This window comes from Dipodomys spectabilis, unplaced genomic scaffold (genome assembly GCF_019054845.1).
Source record: "Dipodomys spectabilis isolate Male_0828 unplaced genomic scaffold, ASM1905484v1 ptg000094l, whole genome shotgun sequence".
Taxonomy (NCBI): domain Eukaryota; kingdom Metazoa; phylum Chordata; class Mammalia; order Rodentia; family Heteromyidae; genus Dipodomys; species Dipodomys spectabilis.
Window position 1 is genome coordinate 6,855,290 of NW_024870771.1, and position 22,391 is coordinate 6,877,680.

Consider the following 22,391-nt stretch of genomic DNA (forward strand, 5'->3'; position numbering starts at 1 on the left):
TAAACTCAAATTTTCATTCTGTTACCTACTCTGAATGGGCTGTCTACTCTCTGTTCCTCCCAGACGGATGCTTACTTATTTTTAATTTTCAAACATCAGTTGTACAAGGGGAATTTCATTGTGACACAGCATAGCGTACCCTAATCACAGTCAACCCCCATCATCATCCTTTTCTTACTTAACTCCTCAGATTTCATTGTTTTGTTTTCATAGAGGCACACAAGAAACATCAATCATATTCTCTTTTGCCTTCCATTCACCATCTCCTGTCCCTCTGATAGCCACTTCCAGACAGTCTGTTTATATTGTCTTTTTTTTCCTTAGTGTGTTTTTTTAATTATGCAGATGGATTTCACTGTAATGTTTCACACATGCATTTATTGTATTTAAATAAGAGTAACCCTCTCTGTTACCTTCTCTTTCCTCATACCTCCCATCCTCTTTGTCCCATTGTTCAACAGCTCTCAATAAGATTCAGTATGTAATCTTAGTATATATTAATGATCTCCTTCATATTCATCCTCCACTCTCTTTCCATCTCCATCTTTCTTGTGCTTTCTGCAGAGTCTCATAGCTAGAAGCAGGTACTCTGTATATGTCTATGAAGACAAATTTTTTAAGTTTAGGTTCTACAAATGGGTGAAAACAAGCAATATTTGATTTTTTTTTTGAGTTTGACTTCTCTTGTCTTACTCAAAATAATGAATCTGGTTTATTTCACTTACATGATCTATTTACCTGTAAATGACATGATTTCATTCTTTTGATGTAATACTGTGTATATGTATTTATATAAATTTTCTAAATTCTTTCATCAGTTATAGGGCATCTGGGCTGTTTATACAGATATCTGCTATGTAAGAGTGTGCAGATGCTTCTGTACTATCTTATATTCTCTCAGATGTATGCTTAGTAATGGTGTCAGTAATTGTTCACAGGATATTTCTATGTTTAGTTTTTTTTGAGGAGTTTATACAGCTTTCCTTAGAAGTTGCTAGTTTACATTCCCACAAATAGTATGTAAGGTTTTCTTTTTCTCTGTATCCTCACCAGCATTAGTTTGTGCTCTTGTTGATATCTATTCTGATTGGAGTAAGATGAAATTTCAATATCATTTTGAGTGTATTTCCTTTATTGCTAGTATATATTTGTTGGCCATTAGTGTTACTTTTGAAAATAGTTTATTTGTCCACTTATTGATTGGGTTGTTGCTTTGTTTGGAGTTTAGATTTTTGAGCCCTTTCTGTATTTTCCCTATTTGAATCACTTTTCTTTCTCTTCTCTTATTTTTCTGGCTACAGTTTCAGCATTACTGAGTAAGAATGGAAGGAGTATCATTGCTGACTTTTGAGGAAATTTCAGTTTTTTGCCATTTAGTTACCTGTAGATCTGTCATTCATAGCCTTTATAATGTTGAAATAACATTCCTTCTGTTCCTAATTACTGAAGAGCTTTTATTGTAAAAAGATGTTGACTCTTGTCAGAGGCTTTTGCATTAATTGAGATGATCGTGTGATTCTTTGATTCTGCTTAGGAGCTATATTATGTTTGATTTATATGTATCGAATCATTCTTACATCTCTAGAATGAATCCAACTTGTGTGGCCTTTTTAATGTGTTGTTGAATTCATCTTGTATTTTATTGATAATTTTCATGTCTGCTCATCGAAGAGATTGGCCAGTACATATATTTGTGTGTCTTTGGTATCTAGATTTGAAGTAGTGTCCAAGTTAGAGGAGTACTGCTGTTCTTTAAAGGTCTGGTAGAATTCATCAGTCTGTCAGATCAGATCCTGGGCTTTCCATTGTTGAGAGACTATCACTGCTTCAATCACATTGCTTGTTGTCATTTAAGTGATTTATATCATTGGGATTCAATTGTAATAGGTCAGATACATCCAGAATTGTGTCCATTTTGTATAGGGTTTCCACCTTACTTGAATATAGGTCTTTAAAATATTTTATGATGATCCTCTGGAATTTCTTTTTTTATTTTTATCTCTTAATTTTGTTTAAGTCATCACCTTCCTCCTCCTCTTGGTTGCATTGTCTAGGAATTTATCAATCTTATTTGTCTTACTAAAGCAACTTCTTTTTTTGGGGGGGGGGGGGGGAGGGCCGGTGTATAGTTCTTAACTCTTAATTCTTTGATTTCTGCTCTTTTTTTTTCCTCCTAACTTGTTCTTTTAACAAATTTGCCTTGTTACTGTTTTTCTAGGAGTTTGACATGCATCATAAGTTTACTTTTGAGTTCGTTTATCTGGTTTCTTTTGTATTCACTTTGGTTTTATTTAGCTTTTTAAAAATGTTTTGAAAAATTATCTATAAATACTACAAAGGAGGTTCAATTCACCATGTCAGTTTATGAGTACAATATATCTTGATGTCACCCCTTCCATAATTCTCCCTTATTTCTCCCAATCATACCCATCCTCTTGATTTTTATTTCTTTACTTTTTACCATTCCTGGACCTTGACCTCAGGGTCTAGGCACTGTTCCTGAACTTTCTTTTGCTCAAGGCTAGCACTCTTATCAGTGAGTCATAGTGCCACTTCCAGCTTTTTCTGTTCATGTGGTACTGAGGAATCGAACTCAGGGATTTCATGCATGCTAGGCAAGCATTCTGCCACTAAGCCACATTCCTAGCCCCTTATTTAGTTTTTTATTTGAATTGTCTTTGAATTTGTTTTCTTCTATTTTCTTTGAGTTCATTGAGGTGTTTACACATATCCTCCTTCATCTAAGTGATTATTCATACTCACTTTGAGCCTAACCTTTTGAATTTCTTCTACTTCACTGTCACTCTGATTCTTTGTTGTATGATTGTTGACTTTTTGAGGTGTGGTATTATATTTTTCATGTTTCTTGTGTTCTTGCATTGAGATTTGCTCAGTTGAAGTCAGTTTGTGGCGTGGGAGTCTAGTCACCTGAAATCTTTGTGTTGGACTGTTCTCTGTGTTCTGACAGGGCTGAATATTACCTGGGTTAGTAGATTCTCACCACTGGCCTGAAGGTGTAACTGAGCAATAACAAATTCATTGATTCAATATCAAACCATATTCTCACCTAAAGCAAAACACTATTGACAACATTATCTATAAAACTAAAATCATAGTCATACATGGTATGGCTAGAAAAATAATTACTTGTGTAGGAGTTAGTAAAGAAAGTAAGAAGAAGGAAGGAAAAATGAAGATGAGAAGGGTAATGGAGCATGAGGCCTGCCAGGTATATACTAGTTTATAGGGTTATAGTTTAGTTGTCATGAAGAATGGTGGTATTGTCCACAGAGAGGTTGAAGAAAGGAAGGTGGTATAAATGGTTGTAATGGATAGGAGAAAAGTGAAAAGAAAAAACAAAAAAGTCTCTTCTTGATGGAAAAGAATGAATGCCTGTTCCTGGGTCTGTTCTCAATTAGATGTACTCTTCCAATCTCTGCTTCCTCTTGGGTGCTGGCTTGACCAGGTGCTCCCCAGATGACATGTTTCATGGTCAGTTAACAGGAGCAGCTGTGGGGTGAGGCAGGGACAGTTCCAGGGGTATCAAGTAGCAGTTGGGGATGAATGACAGGGTCTTTGTGCATAGCTGGTGGTTCAAACAACACTGCTACTCCTGCAGCCCACTTTGCCCTGCTCTAGAAGTCCAGTACCTGCCCTGGCTCTTTCCGTTTCTACATAGGCCACCTGTTCAGTGTTTCCTTTGGAGAGGAAGGGCAGGTGGGTTGCAGAAATTGTAAACCTAGCCTGTGGCTTCCTGTGTATAGACACCTAGGCCCCAGAACTATGTTTCTGTCTTAGCAAGCACAAGGGTCTGAGTTCAAATCCCAGTACCACAAAAAATGGGGAGCAGCACTGTCTCAATTAGATACTTCCCACAGTATCCAGGAACTCTACCTCCCCAATACTTCCCATAGAAAAGTGAAAACAAGTATGAGTCCACAAAGTCTTTGTAAACCATATGCTCCATCTCCTTATTCATAATGGTAGATAACTTATATGCTCAAAAACAGGAGAAAGGATGCTCAGTGACTCATCCATATTAACACTACTTAGCAACCAAAAGAGAAATTACTGGTGAATCTCAAACCGTACTAGCTTTCCAAAGAAGCTAACCAGAGAGCACATAAAATGATCCTATTTACATACCTGTAATGAGTAAATCTATCTATGGTGACAGAAATTAGAAAAGAGGAGAGAGTGAAGAAACACTTTTTAGATTATAAATTGTTCTGTATCTTGTTTTGGACATCTGGCTAGTCTCGCTACAGAGTAAGGCTCTTATCACAAAGGAAAAAATTACTTGATACCATTGGGCAGTGTTTATTATATACATGTGTTTTATTTTTAAAAAGTTTAAAAAGATTGGGTGACCCCCAGAAAATTCACCCACTTTAAACTTTTTTCTTAAATAATAAGAATGTTTGGTATATATTTGGGTGATCTCAAACCTTTGTCTTTTGCATTCTAGGCTATACTCCTGGCACCCCCTACAAAGTGTCATGTTCCCCTACCAGCGGGGCTGTGCCGCCATATTCCTCCTCTCCCAACCCCTACCAGACAGCCGTGTACCCTGTAAGAAGTGCCTACCCCCAGCAGAGCCCATATGCCCAGGTATGCTTGGGCATGCCCTGTAGGAGGGAGGTATGGACAGGGTGTGGTTCCATCAGATCTACATAGCCATGGGACCCTGTGGCAGTTGTCTCTCTTCTTCCCACAGCAAGGCACTTACTATACACAACCACTGTATGCAGCGCCCCCTCACGTCATCCACCACACCACAGTGGTGCAGCCTAATGGCATGCCAGCGACTGTGTACCCTGCGCCCATCCCTCCTCCTCGAGGCAATGGGGTCACCATGGGCATGGTTGCTGGGACCACCATGGCCATGTCAGCAGGTGAGTCCTTTTTTCTTGGGTCTTGTTCCTTTTCATTTGTGAGCGCTGGAGTAAGGTGGGAGAACCAATGAAATGGTGGTTAGCTCTGACATTCAGTAGTATGGCAGTACTGCACAGGCAGTCCTTCCTTTCCCTTCAAGAGTATGGGGTGAGGTAGGCTGGGTCCTGTGGACTGACATGAATCAAGTGCCCCAGTGCCACCACCATGGGGAGGTGGGGAGGGGGCGGCATGTAACTGAGCACCACTCCCTGAATTAGATGGAGGTGCTGTATTTGTTGGTGAACTTGGTAGGCCATTTGGCAGCAAGGATGAGGAATGACTAGATGGTCTCATACTCCATGGATTTGAGGAAACTCCAGCAGAAGGACTCACACACTTCACAAGTCCCTATAACATCTTCAATCCCATTTGCATGAGTGGGGAAGTTTGAATGTAGAAAAGCTGGCCTGTGTTAATAGAAGTAACAACTACTTGTTAAATTCTTTGGCATTCATCTACTTTACTTTTCCTGGTCTCTAGGTTAGGAGGTCATTATAGGAGTTGGGGCTTGTTTTTGTCTAGGGATGAGTCACATTTAGCTCTTTGGATAAATGTGGTTGTCCTCAGACTTTCCACATAGTGTGCATTTTTTTTGCTCATGACTGAGTTTTAAGGAAAATAAACAAGTACATAAGGAAATGATTCTAGAGAGAAAGGTAGTGCAACAGCAATCTGTGTTGCTGAGAATCTACTTGTCCCTGTAATTTCCTGTCAGGGCAGAGAAGACTGGCACAAAAGCCTGAAGGCCCTGAGGTAGCGGGGCCAACAGAAAGTGAATGACAGACGTAGGCACTTGGGTTGACACTGGGTTAAACGTGATCCTTATTCTCATACTTGGGGTTGCTGTGTTTCTGAAGTTTGAGCAAAAATGTACTCTCAATGTAGTCTGAAACATACATGGTATAGAATTGCCACTTCACATTTTCCTTTTTTAAAAAAAAAAACATGCTAAAGCTGGGCACTGGTGGCTCACACCTGTAATCCTAGCTACTCAGGAGGCTGAGATCTGAGGATCATGGTTCAAAGCCATCTTGTGCAGAAAAGTCCGTGAGACTTATCTCCAATAAACCACTAGAAAACTGGAAGTGGCTCTGTGGCTCAAGTGGTAGAGTGCTTGCCTTGAGCTGAAGAGTGCAAGGACAGCACCCAAGCCCAGAGTTCAAGCCCCATGACCAACCAAAAAACAACAACAACAAAAAAAAACATGCTAACAACTTTTCAGTATGTAGTATGGTACTCAGTATATTCACATTGTTGTAAAATGGATCTTTACAAAACTTTCATCCTGCAAAACTCCTTTTTCCCTTCCCCTTTAGCTCAAATTCTAGTCTGTGTTCTGTCTTTGAATTTGATAACTTTTAGTATTCCTGAGTAGAATCATGCAGTGATTTCAATTCATCCCTGATTTTTTCATTTAGCATAATGTGCTTAAGGTTTGCCTGTATTATACAGTGTATCAGAATTTCCTTCCCTTTTAAGGCTAACAGTACTCACTTTTTGTAGTTTCTTGTCCATAAAAATTATTATAGATGCTCTCGGAAGGGGTGGTACACAGACTTTTATAAACATTATTAGCAATATCAAATGTGCTGTGAACAGGCTATATTCTTTTAGTTTTTGGCTATTCAGGATATTCTAAGGAGTTGGTCTAACCTTACTTTTCCCATCTGTCTTCCTTTCATAAAGAGGCTGGACCTACCTGCTTGTCGCTTGTCGAGGAAGTGAGCTGTGCTGAACAAGTCTCCTATGTAGTATGAGGGCCTTCCTTGTGTGTGATGTACTGTTCTTTCTTCCAGGTACTCTGCTGACTGCTCATTCTCCAACTCCTGTTGCCCCTCACCCAGTCACTGTGCCCACATACCGGGCCCCAGGAACACCCACCTACAGCTACGTGCCCCCTCAATGGTGATTACCCTGCAAATAAATGTAAGTGACCACTGGAGGCAGGCAGGGTTCTGGCAAAAGTATATTTCCCTATGGAGACGGGCAGACCTTTTTTTTTTTTTTTTGTCGGTTGTGGGGCTTGAACTCTGGGCTTGGGCGCTGTCCCTCAGCTCTTCAGCTCAAGGCGAGCGCTCTACCGCTTGAGCCACAGTGCCACTTCCAGTTTTCTAGTGGTTTATTGGAGATAAGAGTCTCAGGGACTTTCCTGCCTGGGCTGGCTTTGAACCGCGATCCTGAGATCTCAGCCTCCTGAGTAACCAGGATTATAGCCGTGAGCCACCGGCGCCCGGCTAAACCTACTTCTTATTCAAGCATTAGCAAGAAAAATACTCCTGACCGTTGTTTTATGTTAGTGTTCTTAAAGCAGAGGAGAAAGAAAATATTATTTATTGTTTATACAGCATGGAAGACTCTTGCATCTCCTTCCTGCCTGCTTCAGGAAATAGGGCTCTGATTGTTACTGGGTGGGAGTGGTGGCGCAGGGGTCTTTGTAATGTAAGTGGGAAGGAGTACAACTGCCCTTTTTGCCCCAGTAGATACCCTCCTCCTGTAGTTTTCAGAGCATCCATGCCTTGAAGATCCCCACTAACTTAGGTTTGTCATTCTCCCCCAGGTGTGAGGATGGAGCTGTGCAGTCACATCATTGAGTTCCACAGCTGGTGCTGCAGGCCTTGTGCCTCCAACCAGGACTTTCTTCTTAATGCTCTCGACACTTAGCTAAATACTACGTCCCGGCCCAGCAGGTCCCAGCGCCGTTAGTCTCCAACTAACTCTGTGGGTTGGTCTTAAAGCAAATCCTGTTTTGTGGACTGCCTGGCAATTTTTTAGCTAACTGTAATGATAAAAAAAACAAAAGGGAGTATTAATCTATTCTGACTCATATCTAGTTGAATGCATGTTTAAAAAATACACAAAAACAAAGCTTGCTCAATCTACCTGCAGTGACTGATGCAAAACCATCATATGCAAAACCCAAAGGTATGGAAATGTATTTTACAACTTGTATCACTAATGCACTGTTGTAATGTATGCAGTCTTAAAGTTACATGTGTTAAAGTGAATTTCTTCCTAGAGCATCTGGATACCAGAGATGACTCTTCAGCCACTTGGGGTTGATGTGGGTTGCCAGTTAGGGATGTGAGCTTTTAGTTTTTAGTGACCTGTTTTGTTTGGGGTTTTGGGGGGTACTCACTGAGCCAGGAAGTTGCTGCAGAGGTGGGATGAGAGTAGGTTGGCTGCAGTGGTTTGGGAGCCACTGGTTAGCAGTTGTCCCTGTCCTGTTGAGGTTTGGTGGGGTTAGGGAGCAGATACATGCTTAAAATACCATCACACAAGATGAGAGCGGAGGGAGCCGTGACAGTTTGGGGTGGGAGGTGGTCTGTGTGTCAGCACCACAATGGTCTTTGCCACCTGAGCATTTATACATGACTCTTACAGAGAATCATGCTTTGTATATTTGTTGGAAAACTATGTAGAACAATTTTTTTTTTCCTGAGAGTGAAAGAGCCACGCTTAGAAGAGGCATTGCCCTCTGCTTTAGCATAGAAAGTCATCCCCTGTTTTTATTTCCCCAAGAAATACATGAATCAGGTGAAAACACATAGGCATCACTGTTTTCATTCAACAAGGGCAAAGATTACAACTATATGTAATGAAGTATATTTAAAAGGGAACAAAATTGTATTTTAAATTCCTCATGTTTCTTAAAAGCCAAGCCATGAGTATATCTGAAAATGGTAGTACATATGGCTGGTCTTGGGGAGGTGTCCACCTGGTGAAGACTTGTCTTCTCGACTGGCTACAGAAGACTTGTAAAGCTGGGATGAGAGGGAGCTTCTTTTGCTACCTTTTGTAGCTGAAAGCATTCAATGCCAAGCACATGTGGACAGCAAAAGGGTGAGGAGGCATCAGGAAGCTCTTGGCTGCCCAGTATCCATTATGGAAACGATTTTAAGGTTAAAATCAGTATATATATAAGAAATCAAGAGGATTTTGTTTTTGCCTAAATATGCCCAACTTGCATCAGTGGAACTGTGTCTGTGTCCTCGGTGAGGGCATGAGGATATGTTCATGTGTTCCATTTCAGGGGTCTGTGGGATAGGAGCACATAGTTTTCCAACCCCATCCTGTGTAGAGTGCTATGGGCTTTGGCTGGGATGCTGGCCTGTGCTTCTGCGTCTGGCAGCTCGGTCAGGGCTGTGGCGCTGCAGTGAAGGTGCCTCAGTGGTCAGCCTGGTTAGTAGGTGGAACTCTTGGCCACTGGGCCTTTGGTGACCCTATTTTTTTTATAGTAATACTTTAATTTTTTTAACATTTCATTTTATAATAAGTCTAGGGAGGTTTTTGCATGGATCAGTGTAAACAGAAGATTTCTTTATTCCTAATACCCATTAACATAGAATGTTTACTGATAAGTACTTTAAACCATGTCATGAGCACTTAGTATGTGTGTGTGTGTGCGTGTGTGTGTGTGCGCATGTGTGAGCGTGTGTGTGTGTGTGTCTGTGTCTGTGTGTGTATGTATAGTGGCAACTCCATCTGTATAGTGGATGGTTTGCAAATATCAGTAGGTTTCTAGGATTCCAGGGATTCAACAGACCAGAAGGCAGTTTTCTCAGGTGAAGGACCATCCATCAGGAGAATATACTCATGATTTTAGTGTGTGCTAAAACACACACACACACACACATACACATACACACATATACCCTTAGAAAGTTACACAATTTCTTGTCTAAAGGAAGTTACCTAGGCTTGGCTGTAGGCCAGCTTGAGATGGGTACACACAGTGTGTTCACAGTGCTGAGGTAAAAGTGTTTCCATATGAAGAAGAATGAGTTCCATCTCCTCCACTGTTAAATCTGATTTGTAAACACTTTACCTATATTTAAAAGTCTTGCTTTTTTTCTGAAATTGAGTTGAGATACTATCAAATACTGCATATACCATTCATCTGTGTGGAAATACTTTTCAAATTTGAAACTGTTAGGACATCAGCTCTCAAATCTGGTGATGAAAGTAGATTGTCATTTTTTAACAGCAATTCAGTTCTAGTAAAAAGGCCTAGAACTTGGATCAGTATTATTATAAAACTATAATTTGGTGTCTCAAGCATAATGTGGAACATTCCAAGAGTTTTGTGCTTTTGTTTGACATTCCTGACTTGTGAGTCCTAAAGTTGAACTAAAAGTTTAGAAATTGAGACAGGGAAGCACAGGGCCTAATTCCTGTGAACATGGATATCATTAGAGCTATCAAAAGTTTTGTTCTCAGCCTTAGGTTGTGTGTTCTTTCACTGTGTCCTGTTACTGCTCTCTCCTTGCAGAATTCTAGTTTAGTTGTGGTCTGGAGGTGGTTCTGTTGAGTGACCTGTGAGCTTCCTGACTCAGAAGTGAGGCCCCCTTAGGACCTTGCCAATCAGGTGACATAGACATAGGAGACTTGGGCAAATTCATGTCTCTTGTGGTCCTGTTTTTAAAAAAATAAAATAAAAACAAACATTGTTGCAGTTATGGCCTGCTGATTGGTGTTGTGTGAAACTTATTCTTGAGTACCCTGAGGAGGCAGTGTTTTCAGGAGGCTGAGTGTCCTGCCCTTCCCTCTGTTAGCACCTGTGCCTCATTCTGTCTGGTGGTGCTATCTGCTGAGACAGATGTGGCCCAAGAAGTAATTAAAGAATGTTTTCTGGGAGAGAAGGGAGCTCATTCTATGGGCTTTTATGATGATGCCAGTGGAGGTGATGAGAGCCTGGAGCATACCAGCTATAAATACTGGGGCTGCTTCACAGAGGAAATCGTTTCCTCACCAGGCCTTGTTGAACATTTATGAACAGTGTCACTTTGACCAATTGGGCCACCCCTCACTCAAGAGTTGACAGTTGGCTACTGCAGTTTTTGTCTGCCTGTCACTTCCTGAATGGCACAGAACCTCCCACACATGCAGTGGCAGGTGGGTGGCTGCTGGTCCTTCTCTGGTGCTCTATTCTAAGGGGTCTGGAGTGTATGAGTATGTTTGGATCTAGGAGGGCTGAGCTTGACTCTCCTGCCCCAACATATCCCAGGCTTGTATGTGTTTTTCTCTGAGCTGCCCACTGCCCTCGCCCACTGAAAGGCAGCTGACTGATAAGCTGTGGATTACATGCATGAGAACAAAACAGCTCTTGGTAGGAATGAATGGCAGAGTTGATCTCGTATGTTTCAGAGAATCTATCCCTTCCCATTCTCCATTAACAGAAAACAGGTATAACCTTACTTTAGTCCAGGGGACCAAATCAGTTGGTACAGGGAGACAGAGACAAGCAACTAGGTGTAGGGAGCCTCCGTATCTTTCAGGAGGAGGGTAGGTGTCTAAGACTAGTGTGACAAGCAACTCCCTGGACAAGGTAGCTGTGGGCCTTGGTACAGAACAGCTGTCAGGAGAACAGAACAGTCAAGCCTGGCTCCCTGCAGGGTTGCTGATACTACTCAGAGGAGAGGCCCCAAGGAGCCTTAGTGTTGTGACTGAATAGGAAATGGTTCCTTTTCCTTTTTTTCTTTTTTTTTTTTTTTAATAATTTTTAAATACTTTTTTACACTGTTCTCTTGGTACCTTTTTTAAGCTTAAGTCAGCATTGTCTTCCAGTGTTACAGGCATCCCTTGCCTCTGCATTGAACATAATGTGTCAATAACAAAGGAATGGACCATCCATCCTGAGCCAGTTCAATTAGGTGTAAATCACACAGTTTTAATTTTTTATGCAATCTGATGAGTAGATGAACTCAGATTTAAAATTCTTCAAAGCACGTTTATTGTAACAATAATTGTTATGTATTAATACTGCAGTTTTCAATAAAGATTGACTTGTGTTGCATATTCTGGTTTTCATGATTTGTTGGTGTGGCTCCTTTCCGAAGGTAGCAAGCATGGCCTGACTAAGAAGGTGCTGCGGCTTCTTGGCAGTCAGGATTGCCAGAGTGTGCCAGGTGGCTCTGGGTGGGGTGGGGTGTAGTGGAAGAGGCAATGGTGCGCTTCCCTTCCTGGCTTTTGTGACTGGGCCCCCCTGGGGAGACATATACTAGTCCCCTTTTCAGAGGGTGCTGTGGCCTAGGAACACTGTGGACCACCTATCTCTCAAACCTACATTTGCCTACTTCAGCCAAGCCCTTGGAAGCAGCCCACAAAGAAAGCAATCAGTGCTTCAAGCCTTGGGGACAGAGTATAAGGGGATGGTCACTGCCCCTCCTCTTCTGCTGTGTGTACTCCAGTTTCCCTGGATCTCTGCATCATGCAGCCCTGCCACCTGAGACTGTCCCACAAGGGCAGTAGCTTGCAACCAAGCAAGCCTGTCACTCTACCACTTCTGGAATCTCTGGGTTTACTCTTACAGGCAAAAGAAGGATGAGTGGATGTATGGAAGAGAAAATGCACACACATAATAACAGAAAACAATGGCTGACTGGTAGGTTTTTGCAAATTTCTTTATGAAATTAAATGTGGTTTCTGGCTTGGAGAAGGTAGAGTACAAGAGTGACTGTCCATGCTGCTAAATCCTGTGGGCTCTGCACTGACACACAGGCCTGGGCTGTGGTGCCCGCTCCTCAGGTAGAATGCAGGTCTCAGCCTATTCCTGGAGTAGGGGCGTCAGTCCTGGATGCTGCACCACAGAATTCAGTCCTTATGGCTTCTCACGCTCAGTAGGGTAAGGCAATCTTTCTGTGTCACTAACAATTACTTCTCGCCATTGTTAGAAAAAAACAAGATGACAAAATCCAAACAACAGGAACCAGGTAGTTCTGCAGCCAAGCCCCAGCTACAGTGGACTAGTCACAAGCCTGGACCAGAGTATGTGGCTGACTAGTTTTTTGTATTTCCCACTACACACATCACAAGTGAAAGGGTTTCCAGCAGCCAACAGTGTCTAAAGGGGCTGGGAAGCAAAAGGTCAGCTCTGGGCTAGATGTTTGGGCACAGAATCTTGGTTCCTGTCTTCTGAGGTTTAGTGGCCCTGTACCACCACCAGGGCCAGTGGCCTGAATGGACAGCAGAGGGCACATAGCCTGGCTTTTGCAGGTAGCTGATGGCCATAGAGTAGGTCTCTCCTGCCCAAAGAAAATAGGAGTGGGGATGATTAGATTTCCAGAGTCCCAGGGCAGACAGAGCCTTCTGTGTTGTCAGCCTGGATGGTGGTTCTGTGTTGTGGCTCCCAGCCTCATGGTTAATGGAGGCCCCATGAAGGTCCAGAGTGCAGGAAGAGGGGCAAGTGCAGGCTGCAGGAGAGGTGCACATGCGCGTGCAGGGCTTTGCCTCTTCTAGCTGGACTTACTGCACTAGCAGTGAGGAACCAAGGAAGGTAGTGCGGACCTGTATGCCCTGGTGTCAATGAACAACTCCCAATTACAGCCCTGTTTACTTGTACCTTGCAAAATAGGCAGAGGAAGGTCAGTTGGAGTGAGCCTGGGGAGAAAGCTGAGGGCTGTGGGCCAGCAGGTCCACAAAGTGTTGTCAGGAGACTGTTGGGCTCACTTTCGGAAGGGTGCCAGCCGGCTGATGCTGTGCCAGAAGGTAGATGGCTTCCTCCTGGGCTCTGCCAGCACCAAGGCCTGCTGCTGGGGCCGGCTGGTGGGCAGTGTGGGGTGCTTCTGGCGTGTCAGGTAGCAGGGCCTACCAACAGCTGGGCAGGGAGAGAGCAGCAGGGGTCAGATGACGCAGGGGTCAGATTACACAGGGCCAGAGGAGCCCATCCAGGGACTGTGCCACAGGCCCCCATGGAGGGCAGTCTTCCTGTAAGGGACTTGCTTCCTGAGCGCTGACCACACTGGAGCCCAGGCTGCTTGGAGCCACTGACCTGGGTTTGGCTATCCTTGTGAAAGGGGGCAAGGCGGACCCTTACCTAGGCAGCAGTGAAGGTACCTTTTAGAGAGTAGTCAGGGAGCCAGATGCAGCAGCTCTTGCCTGTAATCCTAGCTATTTGGCAAGTTGAGGTCAGGAGGAAGCTAGTTCAAAACAAGCTTGTGCTAAAAAAATTCATGAGTCCTGGTCTCATCCTACAAAAAGGTAGGCATGGTGCATGCTAGTTATCTCAGTTATGAAGGAAGCATTAAAAAATAAAATCACAGGCTGGCTGCTGGCTCTCACCTCCAATCCTAGCTGCTTGGGAGGCTGAGATCTGTGGATCACAGTTCAAAACCAGCTCAGGCAGGAATGTCTTTGAGACTTATCCTCTAATTAACCACCACAAAGCCAGAAGTAGAGTTGTGGCTCAAGCGGCAGAGCCCTAGCCATGAGCACAAATGCTCAGGGACAGTGCCCAGGCCTTAAGTTCAAGTCCTAGTAACGGCATGCACGCATATACAGAATCTCAGTTCATTCTGGCCCAGGCAGAAAATGAGACTGTCTTAAAAACAGCCAGAACCAAAAGGGTCTCCCTGAGTTTAAGTCCCAATACTGCCTCCCCTCAAAAGTAAAGCCTGGCAGAGGGGAATGAGGGGGGTCAAGAGTAAGAGTATCCGTGTACTGGTCTGAGCTTTGTCATCTGTGGCCCCTTGTCACCAAACTTTGTAGTGGGTACCTAAAAGGGACTGGGGGGCTTCTCTGGAGGGGGGGGGGTCAGAGATGGGAACAGAATCAAGGCCAGACCCCCCAGGAAGGTGACTGTTCCACTTACCTTTGGGCTTCCCCAGGGCCTGCTGCTTGCTGGCGTTCAGCATGGCCTGCTTCCTCTGCATTTCTGTGATGGAGAAGCCTGTAGGGAGGGCACGGATGAGACTGCAGCCTCGCCCTCCTCTCCTGCTCAAGGGTGTCTGCTCACAGTGCTTCCATCATACCTTGAACTGATTCCTAGCCACTCAGCCTGCCTGCCTGCCTTCTCTAGAGGATGAAGATCCCTGAGGTCTTCCTCCTGATCCCTGTGCCCCACCCCACATAGTATCTAGTGACCTCTTCCCTGAAGGGCAGTCTCTTTCCCAGACCCAGCATCAGTAAATATGGCCCATTCCTAAGAGAGAGGATGTGTGTACTGGGGAGATGGTGCTCACAGGCAGTGGCAGCTTCTGGAGGCCTGATGTCTATCCTGCTCACCCAAGACCTAAACCATCTGGAAAAGGGTTCCCCCAGGGACCTCACAGACACTGTAGGCGTGAATGTGTGTGTGTGTGCCTCCGGCCCAGGCTGAACCCTGGCTGAGGACCACCACTCCTGCCAGTGCAATGAGGGCAGCGCCTTTGCTCACCAGTAAGGCCAGGAGGTTCCTGGAACTTGGACAAGCCCTGAGGCCCCTGGGAGGTACCCACTCATTGTTTCAGGGGGATTCTGGGAGCCAAGCTGGCCAGGAGGGCTGGATGAGCCTAGAGGCCTGGCAAAGCTTGATAGGGGTTCGAACCTGTCTCTTGGTCGAGCTGCACCTGCTCCCTCTCCCGGGCAAAGGCTTTGAGCCAGCGCTGCTTCTGCTCAGGCTTCCTGGCACACAGTAGGTAGCTGTCCCCTGAGGTGCCACAGCATAGCCGGAAGGCATTCTTGACACTCACATGAAGTTCTCGATCTTTCCCATCCTCCACATCCACCACCTCCAGACTGTCCATGTCCAGCCGGCCCTTGTAATACAGCACATCCCGGCGAAGCAGGTCCTGCCAGATAGGCCTTGAGTCCCAGCTGTTCACATCCAGAACGAATCCCCTCTCCCCAAGCCACCTCCCCAGCAGATAGTGAGCACCTGGCAGCAAGACAGGGCCTGGTGCAGTCCACAACTGGGCCAAACTGTGGAGGAGCCTTGTCTGGTGACTAGCCACTGGTCACCCACTGGCTCCCCTGTTCATTTAATGGAGAGACAGCCTCCCAAACTAAGGAAACGGCCCACACACATAGCAGAGCATAATGAACAAGAGGGTTCAGTAGGTAGAAATCACTATGCCACAAGCAGGATCAAGCAATAAAGGGAGGCAAAGGAGGCTGGGAGGAAGCTGGATTAAAGGAGCCCATGGCCAGCAAGGGAGGATGCAGGCTTGAGCAGGCAGGGACCAGATGAAGAGGGGAGACTGTTCTTATAGCAGTGGACTGGTCAGAGAACTGTCCCACAGTTTCTGAGTTCCCACTGCGGAGAGCCACCCACACCTCATCCTATCCCGGTGTCCAGAGCAAGGAACAGCTCGTGTTAGCTCCTTTTCTCTGGCCTGAGGCCCCAGCAGCAGCCTCTACATGAGGCCAGTCTAGCAGGGTAGAGCAAATGGTACCTTCTTACAGTAGATGAGCTGGTGGTCAAAAAGAAAGAACATTCTCTGCTGGTTCTTAGCTTGAGGCTGTGTGACACGAGTTAGCTCCCCCGAGTAGATGAGTTCTGAGCTCCTGACCAAGAGATCTTCCCCCTAGGAGACCCCGAGGAGAGTCATGAGTGAGTCTTCCCACCTTGAGTTCTACTATCTACTCCCATGGCAGGTGGGTGGGGCCTTCCCGCTGTCCTTCCAGTAGGCCAGGCCAGTCCAAGAAAGCAAAGTTCCTGAAGCCGAGGGAGATACCCAGCCTTACAGGTCTGGTATGGGACAGGAGGCAGCTCTGACCACTTGCAGAAAAGGACACCACTGCTGCTGGTGGCCTCAGGTAACATTTGAGCTCATATGGCCTGACAGAACTCCACACTGATTTTGAAAACAGCAGTAGGAAACAATAAAATGTCCCATTGCTGAAATTTTATGTTGATTACAAGTTGAACTATTTTAGATATATTGAATGAAATAAAGCATTGAATCATCCATCTTCATCTTTTTTTTATAAAATGGCTACTAGAAAGTATAAAATTTATATGATCCTTTGATTAGATAGTGCTGCCCTGGAGAAAAATTAGACTTGACTGGAATTCACGTCTGCAATGAATATTACCTGAATTTTATCCATGCTTCGAATTTGCAGACCAAACTTTGCCCCCTTCTGTTTCCTGCTTGAAGGTGAAAACCACAATAGGAACAGTTGGCAGCCATCTAGTTTGGGATAACTGATCTGCACCCAGAGCTTGGCCTCAGAACTCATCAACCACCTTGGTTATCTCCACCATCCTCTGTGTGTGTGTATGTGTGTGTGTGTGTGTGTGTGTGTGTGTTTGTGTGTGTGTATACGTGCACATACACATTCATGTTTGCATATGCATACATGAACCAGTGCTAGGGCTTCCACTCGGGGCCTTCTGCTCTTTCTTGGCTTTTTTGCTCATGGCTGGTTTTCTACCACTGGAGCAATGCCCCCATTTCTGGCTTTCTGCTGGTTAATTGAAGGTAATGGTCCCCGTTGGATGCCTGTAATCCTAGCTACTCAGGAGGAGATCTGAGGATTGCAGCTTGAAGCCAGCCCGTGCAGGGAAGTCCATGAGACTTTTATTTCAAATAAACTACTCTGAAAAACCTAGAAATGGCACTGACTCAAGTGGTAGAATGCTAGTCTTGAGCACAAAGAGGCTCATGGACAGCACCCAGGCCCTGAGTTTAAGCCCCAGGACCAGAAAAAACAAAACAAACCCAACCTAAGCCCAACAACAACACAAAGACAAAAAAGCCTCTTGGATTTATTTATCTGCCCAGCCTGGCTTTGAACTGAGATCCTCAGATCCCAGCCTACTGAGTAGCTAGGATTACAAGCATGAACTACTGGCACCCAGCTTAGATTTATTTTTAGGGCTGAATTCTGATTGGTCTTCAGGTAATTTTTAGACCTCACAGTTGGCACAATGCATGGCAGTGGACATTGGGAGCCCTCACATGTCTCAGAGCTTCAGCAGGAGACAGATTGGCAAGTTCAGTTGAAGCCTTGGTGTGTCTTTAGAAGGCAAAATTGAAAGGTATGTGGGGTTTGTAAAAATCCAGAAAAATGGGCCTAAAGCCAACTGTTGGAAGTCCTAGAAATGAATGAAAACTCATATCCAGCCTGTCTTCGGCAAGGAGAAACAATCACTTTTGAAAGCTGCATGAACTACAATGTAAGTCCAGGCTTCTGGGCTGGTGGCTCCAGGGAGAAGAGTAATTTCACAATGGAAGGACAGCTAGCTCCAGGTGCCACAGGCATTACACACCCATGCAAGAGAACCTGTTTTCCTACCACTAGTGTTTCTACAGACTCCCAGGAACATGGACATTACCAGCCTCTACTCTCCCCTAGACTTGTGAGGAGCAAGCACAATTTCAGAGCAAGGGCTTCAAGAGCATTTCCCGGACCCTTAGGCCCCTCACCTCCCAGTCCTCTATGGAGCTCTGCCATTGAGCAATCTTGTCAATGTTTTCAAGTCTCCGTTTCCGTTCATTGATGAGCTGGGCCACGTTCTTCATAGCATGCAAGGCAGCTTCAACATCCTTGAAATCCCTGTGGCAGAGCAAAGATAGAATGGTGCTGGCCAGCCAGAGAGCAGAGGAGTTTCCTGCAGCCCAGTATGAAGCTGCCTCCCCTGGGAGCTGTCCACCTTTACCTGTTAAATGCACAGATCTCTTCTCCATAAATTCAGGGGCAGAGTAGAGCTTAGTATGCCATTCATGTTCTCTCCCTTCACTTCAATGATAACTCATAAAGAGACCTTGCCCTATCCTGTGCTATTAATTGCTCTAGTGACTACAGCAGTGCCAAGCACACTGTAAGATCTCCAACAGCTAGCAACTGGAGGTGTGCAGAGAGAGCCTCCAGTGCTTCCCAGACGCACCCTCCTACCTGTGCTGGGGATGTGTGTACTTGAGCAGCTCGGCCAATTGCAAGGGGTACTTGCAGATCTTCTGCACTGGGGTCAGCAAGAAGCCATCGAGGGAGATGTCAATCATCTTTTGCAGTAGTCGGCAGGCCTCAAAGAAGTATACATACTTGCTGAGCTTGGTGAGTCGGGAAAGCTCCATGCAGGCATTTGGGTGGTTGTTGCAGTACTCCGAGTAGATCTGGAAGTCTGCTTGCTGGGAACAGAGCTGGAGGTCAGGATAGGTGTGTCCTGCAGCCCCAGACAACTGGCCAAACAACACAGGGCAGAGCCTAGGCCTGTGCTTTAGGAGTTGGGCTTTATCTACCTACTTCACTGAAGCACAGGCTGCGTAGAGTCACACTCAGGAAGAACCTGTGAAACTTGTGTTCTCCCCTTCTGTTGCTACTGAGCTTTCTCAACAGTGCCTTTGGGACTCTATCAGACTTTTTTTGTTGTTGTTGTTGGTCGTGGGGCTTGAACTCTGGACTTGGGCGCTGTCCCTGTGCTCTTCAGCTCAAGGCGAGCACTCTACTGCTTGAGCCACAGCACCAATTCCAGTTTTCTAGTGGTTTATTGGAGATAAGAGTCTCACAGACTTTCCTGCCTGGGCTAGCTTTGAACCGTGATCCTCAAATCTCAGCCTCCTGAGTAGCTAGGATTACAGGCGTGAGGCACTGACGCCCGGCTCTATCAGACTTTCAAATGAAATCAATTATGCTCATCAGGAAGAGCTATCTGTGCTGAAGGAGAGCCCTGGAAGGTAAAGAGACAGGCACCCTTTGCTCAACCCCAAAGGCTACCCTGGGAGAGGGCAAGGAGAATCCCTACTTGTCAGGTAAGGCTGGAAGCAGTCCCCTGTAGTCCAGCTCAGTCGGTGGCTCCTGCTGAATGCCACCAGCTTTTACAGTGGATGCAGGCTGTAATTCCATGCAGATTCCAGGCTGCTCACTGTGTAAGGAACCTTGGAATCTGCTATAAACAACCAGCCCCAGGGGTGTTGCCTTCACTTTATCCCCTGCAGAGGCTTGAGTCCCTTTGTTGCCTTCACTGGCTTAATTTCTCTTGGCAGAGATGCTACCAGCCCTGGTAGCTGGGCAGGAGGCCAGGGTCTGGTGCACCCAGGAGTCTGGACGCAGTGGGAAGCGAGTGGTAGGTTGCCTGTGCTAGAGCAGGGAGCCAGGCTCAAGATACACTAGGGAGAGTATAATAGGGTGTCCTGGGCAGGGAGAGAGGGGCACAGAGCGCCCTGGCTTGGATGAAGGTGGGGGGGCCTATGCTCACATGTTCCAGGAAGCAGGCCCCCAGCTCGCTGAGGTGCGGGCGCTCCCTGTTGAACCTCCGCTCCAGGGCCTTCACAAATGCCTTCTGGCAGCGGTAGATCTCCTCGATGTTCCCGAAGATGGTCTGTAGCTGCTCTTCGCTGAACATGTCTGCGCGCTTGCGACACTGCCTGATGTAGCCCTGGGGAGCAGGCTTGGTCAGGGCTCTCCGGGGCCCTGCCTGCACTCCCCTCCGATGCCCCCTGCCGCCTCCAGCACCTCCCCCCACCCACCTTCCCTCTCCCTCACCCCCTACCTCACAGATATCCCGCAGGTGTTTGATGTAGTCCCGCTCTGTGCTGAGGATCTCCCTGATGACATTGGTACGCATCTGGTCCTTGCTGCTCTGTGCCTCGGCCCCACCGTCCTCTTGTTCACCATCCCCGGCCTGTGGGGCCTCATCGTCCCCGGGCTCATCCTGGTTCACCCGCAGCTGCAGCCAAAGAAAGGCAGGTCAGTGCCCCATGCCCTCAGAGACAGTCCCTGTGCACTGCACAGCACCGTGGGGACCCCAACCCTGGAGGACTCAGTGACCAAGGACCTGCCTGGAAGTTCCCTGTAGGCCACACGCACATGCTGGGAACAGGCCCTTCCTGCCCGATGGCCACAGGGGCTGTCAGCGAAGTCCCCGCCCCATACCAGTCTCCTAGGCAGGCCCTGGATCCTCCAGCCCCCTTCTGCCCACAGACTGCCTGTGCTCAGCACTATGCTTGAGGCTGCCACAGACTACCTTCTGAGCCATAATCTGCTCACACTGGCTGTCAGAAGCTACAGCTGGGTGGTGTGGCTTGCTGTCTCTAACCTGCTAACCTCAGGTCAGTTTGGGGAGCAGAGTGGACAGTTTGTTTTTTTTTTTTGTCGGTCATGGGGCTTGAACTCTGGGCCTGGGCGCTGTCCCTCAGCTCTTCAGCTCAAGGCGAGCGCTCTACCACTTGAGCTACAGCGCCACTTCCGGTTTTCTAGTGGTTTATTGGAGATAGGAGTCTCACGGTCTTTCCTGCCCAGGCTGGCTTTGAACCGCGATTCTCAGATCTCAGCCTCCTGAGTAGCTAGGATTACAGGCGTGAGCCACAGGCGCCTGGCTCAGAGTGGACAGTTTTATCCAGGGTGTCTGGGACAGGAGAAGTACCTAAACATCAGGGCTCCTGGCCCTCTGGAGACCTTTCTTGGAAACCAGAGAAAGCCTTAAGTGGCACCTGAGCCCCCTGCCTGTCATTCTCAAGTTAATGGTTTCACGTGTCCAGCTTCAGTTCCCAGATTCCCACATCCTTCTGGGCTCTGTGTGTTAGGTGGGCCACAGCAAAATGGCAGTGCATCCAAACATATCATTTCCTCAAACCCATTTCTAATTTGCTCTTCTCTTGGCTCTTGAAGGCTAAACAAGAGGGCCTGGGAGCAAGCAGGGGGGAAGGGGGCTCTGCAGGAGGAGGAAGGCCTCTGCAAGTCTTTGACACCAACCTGTCCAGCCCAAGGCAGCTGGACCTCATAGAGCAGGGGAGGGGAGGTCCATGCTAAGGGTTCTACAGCTGTTTGGGTCTTAGATTTTGAAGCACAGCAGGGAGGCTCTTCTTGAGCCTGGGAGAAGCAGGAGCTGGAACCGTACCCGTACAAAACTGGCAGGGAACCAGCCCTCGCCTTCCGCCACACGGCCCCACCACCATTCTCTGTTGGTGGCATCCATCACTTCGATGACATCCCCGGCTTTGAAGCCCAGCTCCTGGTCATCCATGGTGACATGGTCCCAGAGTGCCTCGGCGCACACCACACTGCCATCACTGATGAGCTGTGGATAGAAGCACAGCAGGCCAGTCAGTGGGACCACGGCTGCACGGGGCCCCAGGTAGAGGCTTTCCCTACACTCTGTGCCCACTCACAGCAGCCCTGGGAAGAGGGGAGCCTGACTTGCTTTTCAGAGGGGCTGACTGGGGTTTCCTCCAGGCCAGCAGCTCTTCTGGGGCAGCGCGGTACAGATAGGTAGGGCAGAGTCCTGGCTGTCAGGGCTCAAGGATAGGCCAAAAGAGAACTTGAGAACACATGGTTCCCTCTCTTCCCAGTGACATCTTCACCCTATTGAGCCTTTTACTTTCCTTCTAACATGCCAGGCATGTGCTGCTGGCAGACCCTTCTAAGCACTGTTTAAGGGGGAAGGTAGGCTGCAGGAGGGAGAGGGCCTTATTCCTTCCATGGGCTTCCCTGTGGATATGCTGTGCCTATGAGAACAATCCACAGCCTCTGGTGTCATTCTGCCTGGGTACAGTGTGCTCTGCCCATGCTGTGGCTGGGTCAGGTTGTTGTACTCTTGAATCGCTGTAGAACAGGTCTCATGATTCCTCTGGCTCCGAGAGCAGACCCCCATGTGAGCTGAGGAGCCCCCTCCTCAGATGCCTAAGTTCCAAGACACAGAAATGAGTTTAAATTTACTCAGCTTCTTCGCTTTATTTCCTGTCTGGAGAAGCGTACTAACTCAGCAGTAGGCACCTCTGCATTGTCCTTGTGCACTGTTGCTGAGCCAGGCACATTCC

General features: G+C 46.7%; 2 protein-coding genes across 5 annotated transcripts in view; one reads left to right on the forward strand and one right to left on the reverse strand.

Moving 5' to 3' along the window:
- Window positions 1–11,728, forward strand: part of Fam168b (family with sequence similarity 168 member B) — a 40,731-nt gene extending 29,003 nt beyond the window's left edge. For 2 of the 3 annotated variants that reach the window (XM_042685105.1, XM_042685106.1), the window contains 4 exons: window positions 4,469–4,611; window positions 4,697–4,895; window positions 6,732–6,861; window positions 7,493–11,728. In XM_042685105.1, the coding sequence (XP_042541039.1) occupies window positions 4,469–4,611; window positions 4,697–4,895; window positions 6,732–6,844 (455 nt within the window). In that variant the 3' untranslated portion in view covers window positions 6,845–6,861; window positions 7,493–11,728. The remainder of the gene's footprint in view (window positions 1–4,468; window positions 4,612–4,696; window positions 4,896–6,731; window positions 6,862–7,492) is intronic. The other variant, XM_042685107.1, reaches the window with a different exon arrangement.
- Window positions 11,729–12,317: 589 nt separating this feature from the next.
- The window catches only part of Arhgef4 (Rho guanine nucleotide exchange factor 4), a 73,096-nt gene continuing 63,022 nt past the window's right edge, over window positions 12,318–22,391 (reverse strand). The window contains exons 2-10 of one of the 2 annotated variants that reach the window (XM_042685103.1): window positions 21,473–21,652; window positions 20,126–20,302; window positions 19,832–20,011; window positions 18,532–18,764; window positions 18,063–18,192; window positions 16,083–16,214; window positions 15,236–15,479; window positions 14,522–14,599; window positions 12,318–13,528 (exon numbers count right to left, since the gene is read on the reverse strand). In XM_042685103.1, coding sequence (XP_042541037.1) covers window positions 13,377–13,528; window positions 14,522–14,599; window positions 15,236–15,479; window positions 16,083–16,214; window positions 18,063–18,192; window positions 18,532–18,764; window positions 19,832–20,011; window positions 20,126–20,302; window positions 21,473–21,598 — 1,452 coding nt within the window. In that variant the 5' untranslated portion in view covers window positions 21,599–21,652 and the 3' untranslated portion in view covers window positions 12,318–13,376. The remainder of the gene's footprint in view (window positions 13,529–14,521; window positions 14,600–15,235; window positions 15,480–16,082; window positions 16,215–18,062; window positions 18,193–18,531; window positions 18,765–19,831; window positions 20,012–20,125; window positions 20,303–21,472; window positions 21,653–22,391) is intronic. The other variant, XM_042685104.1, reaches the window with a different exon arrangement.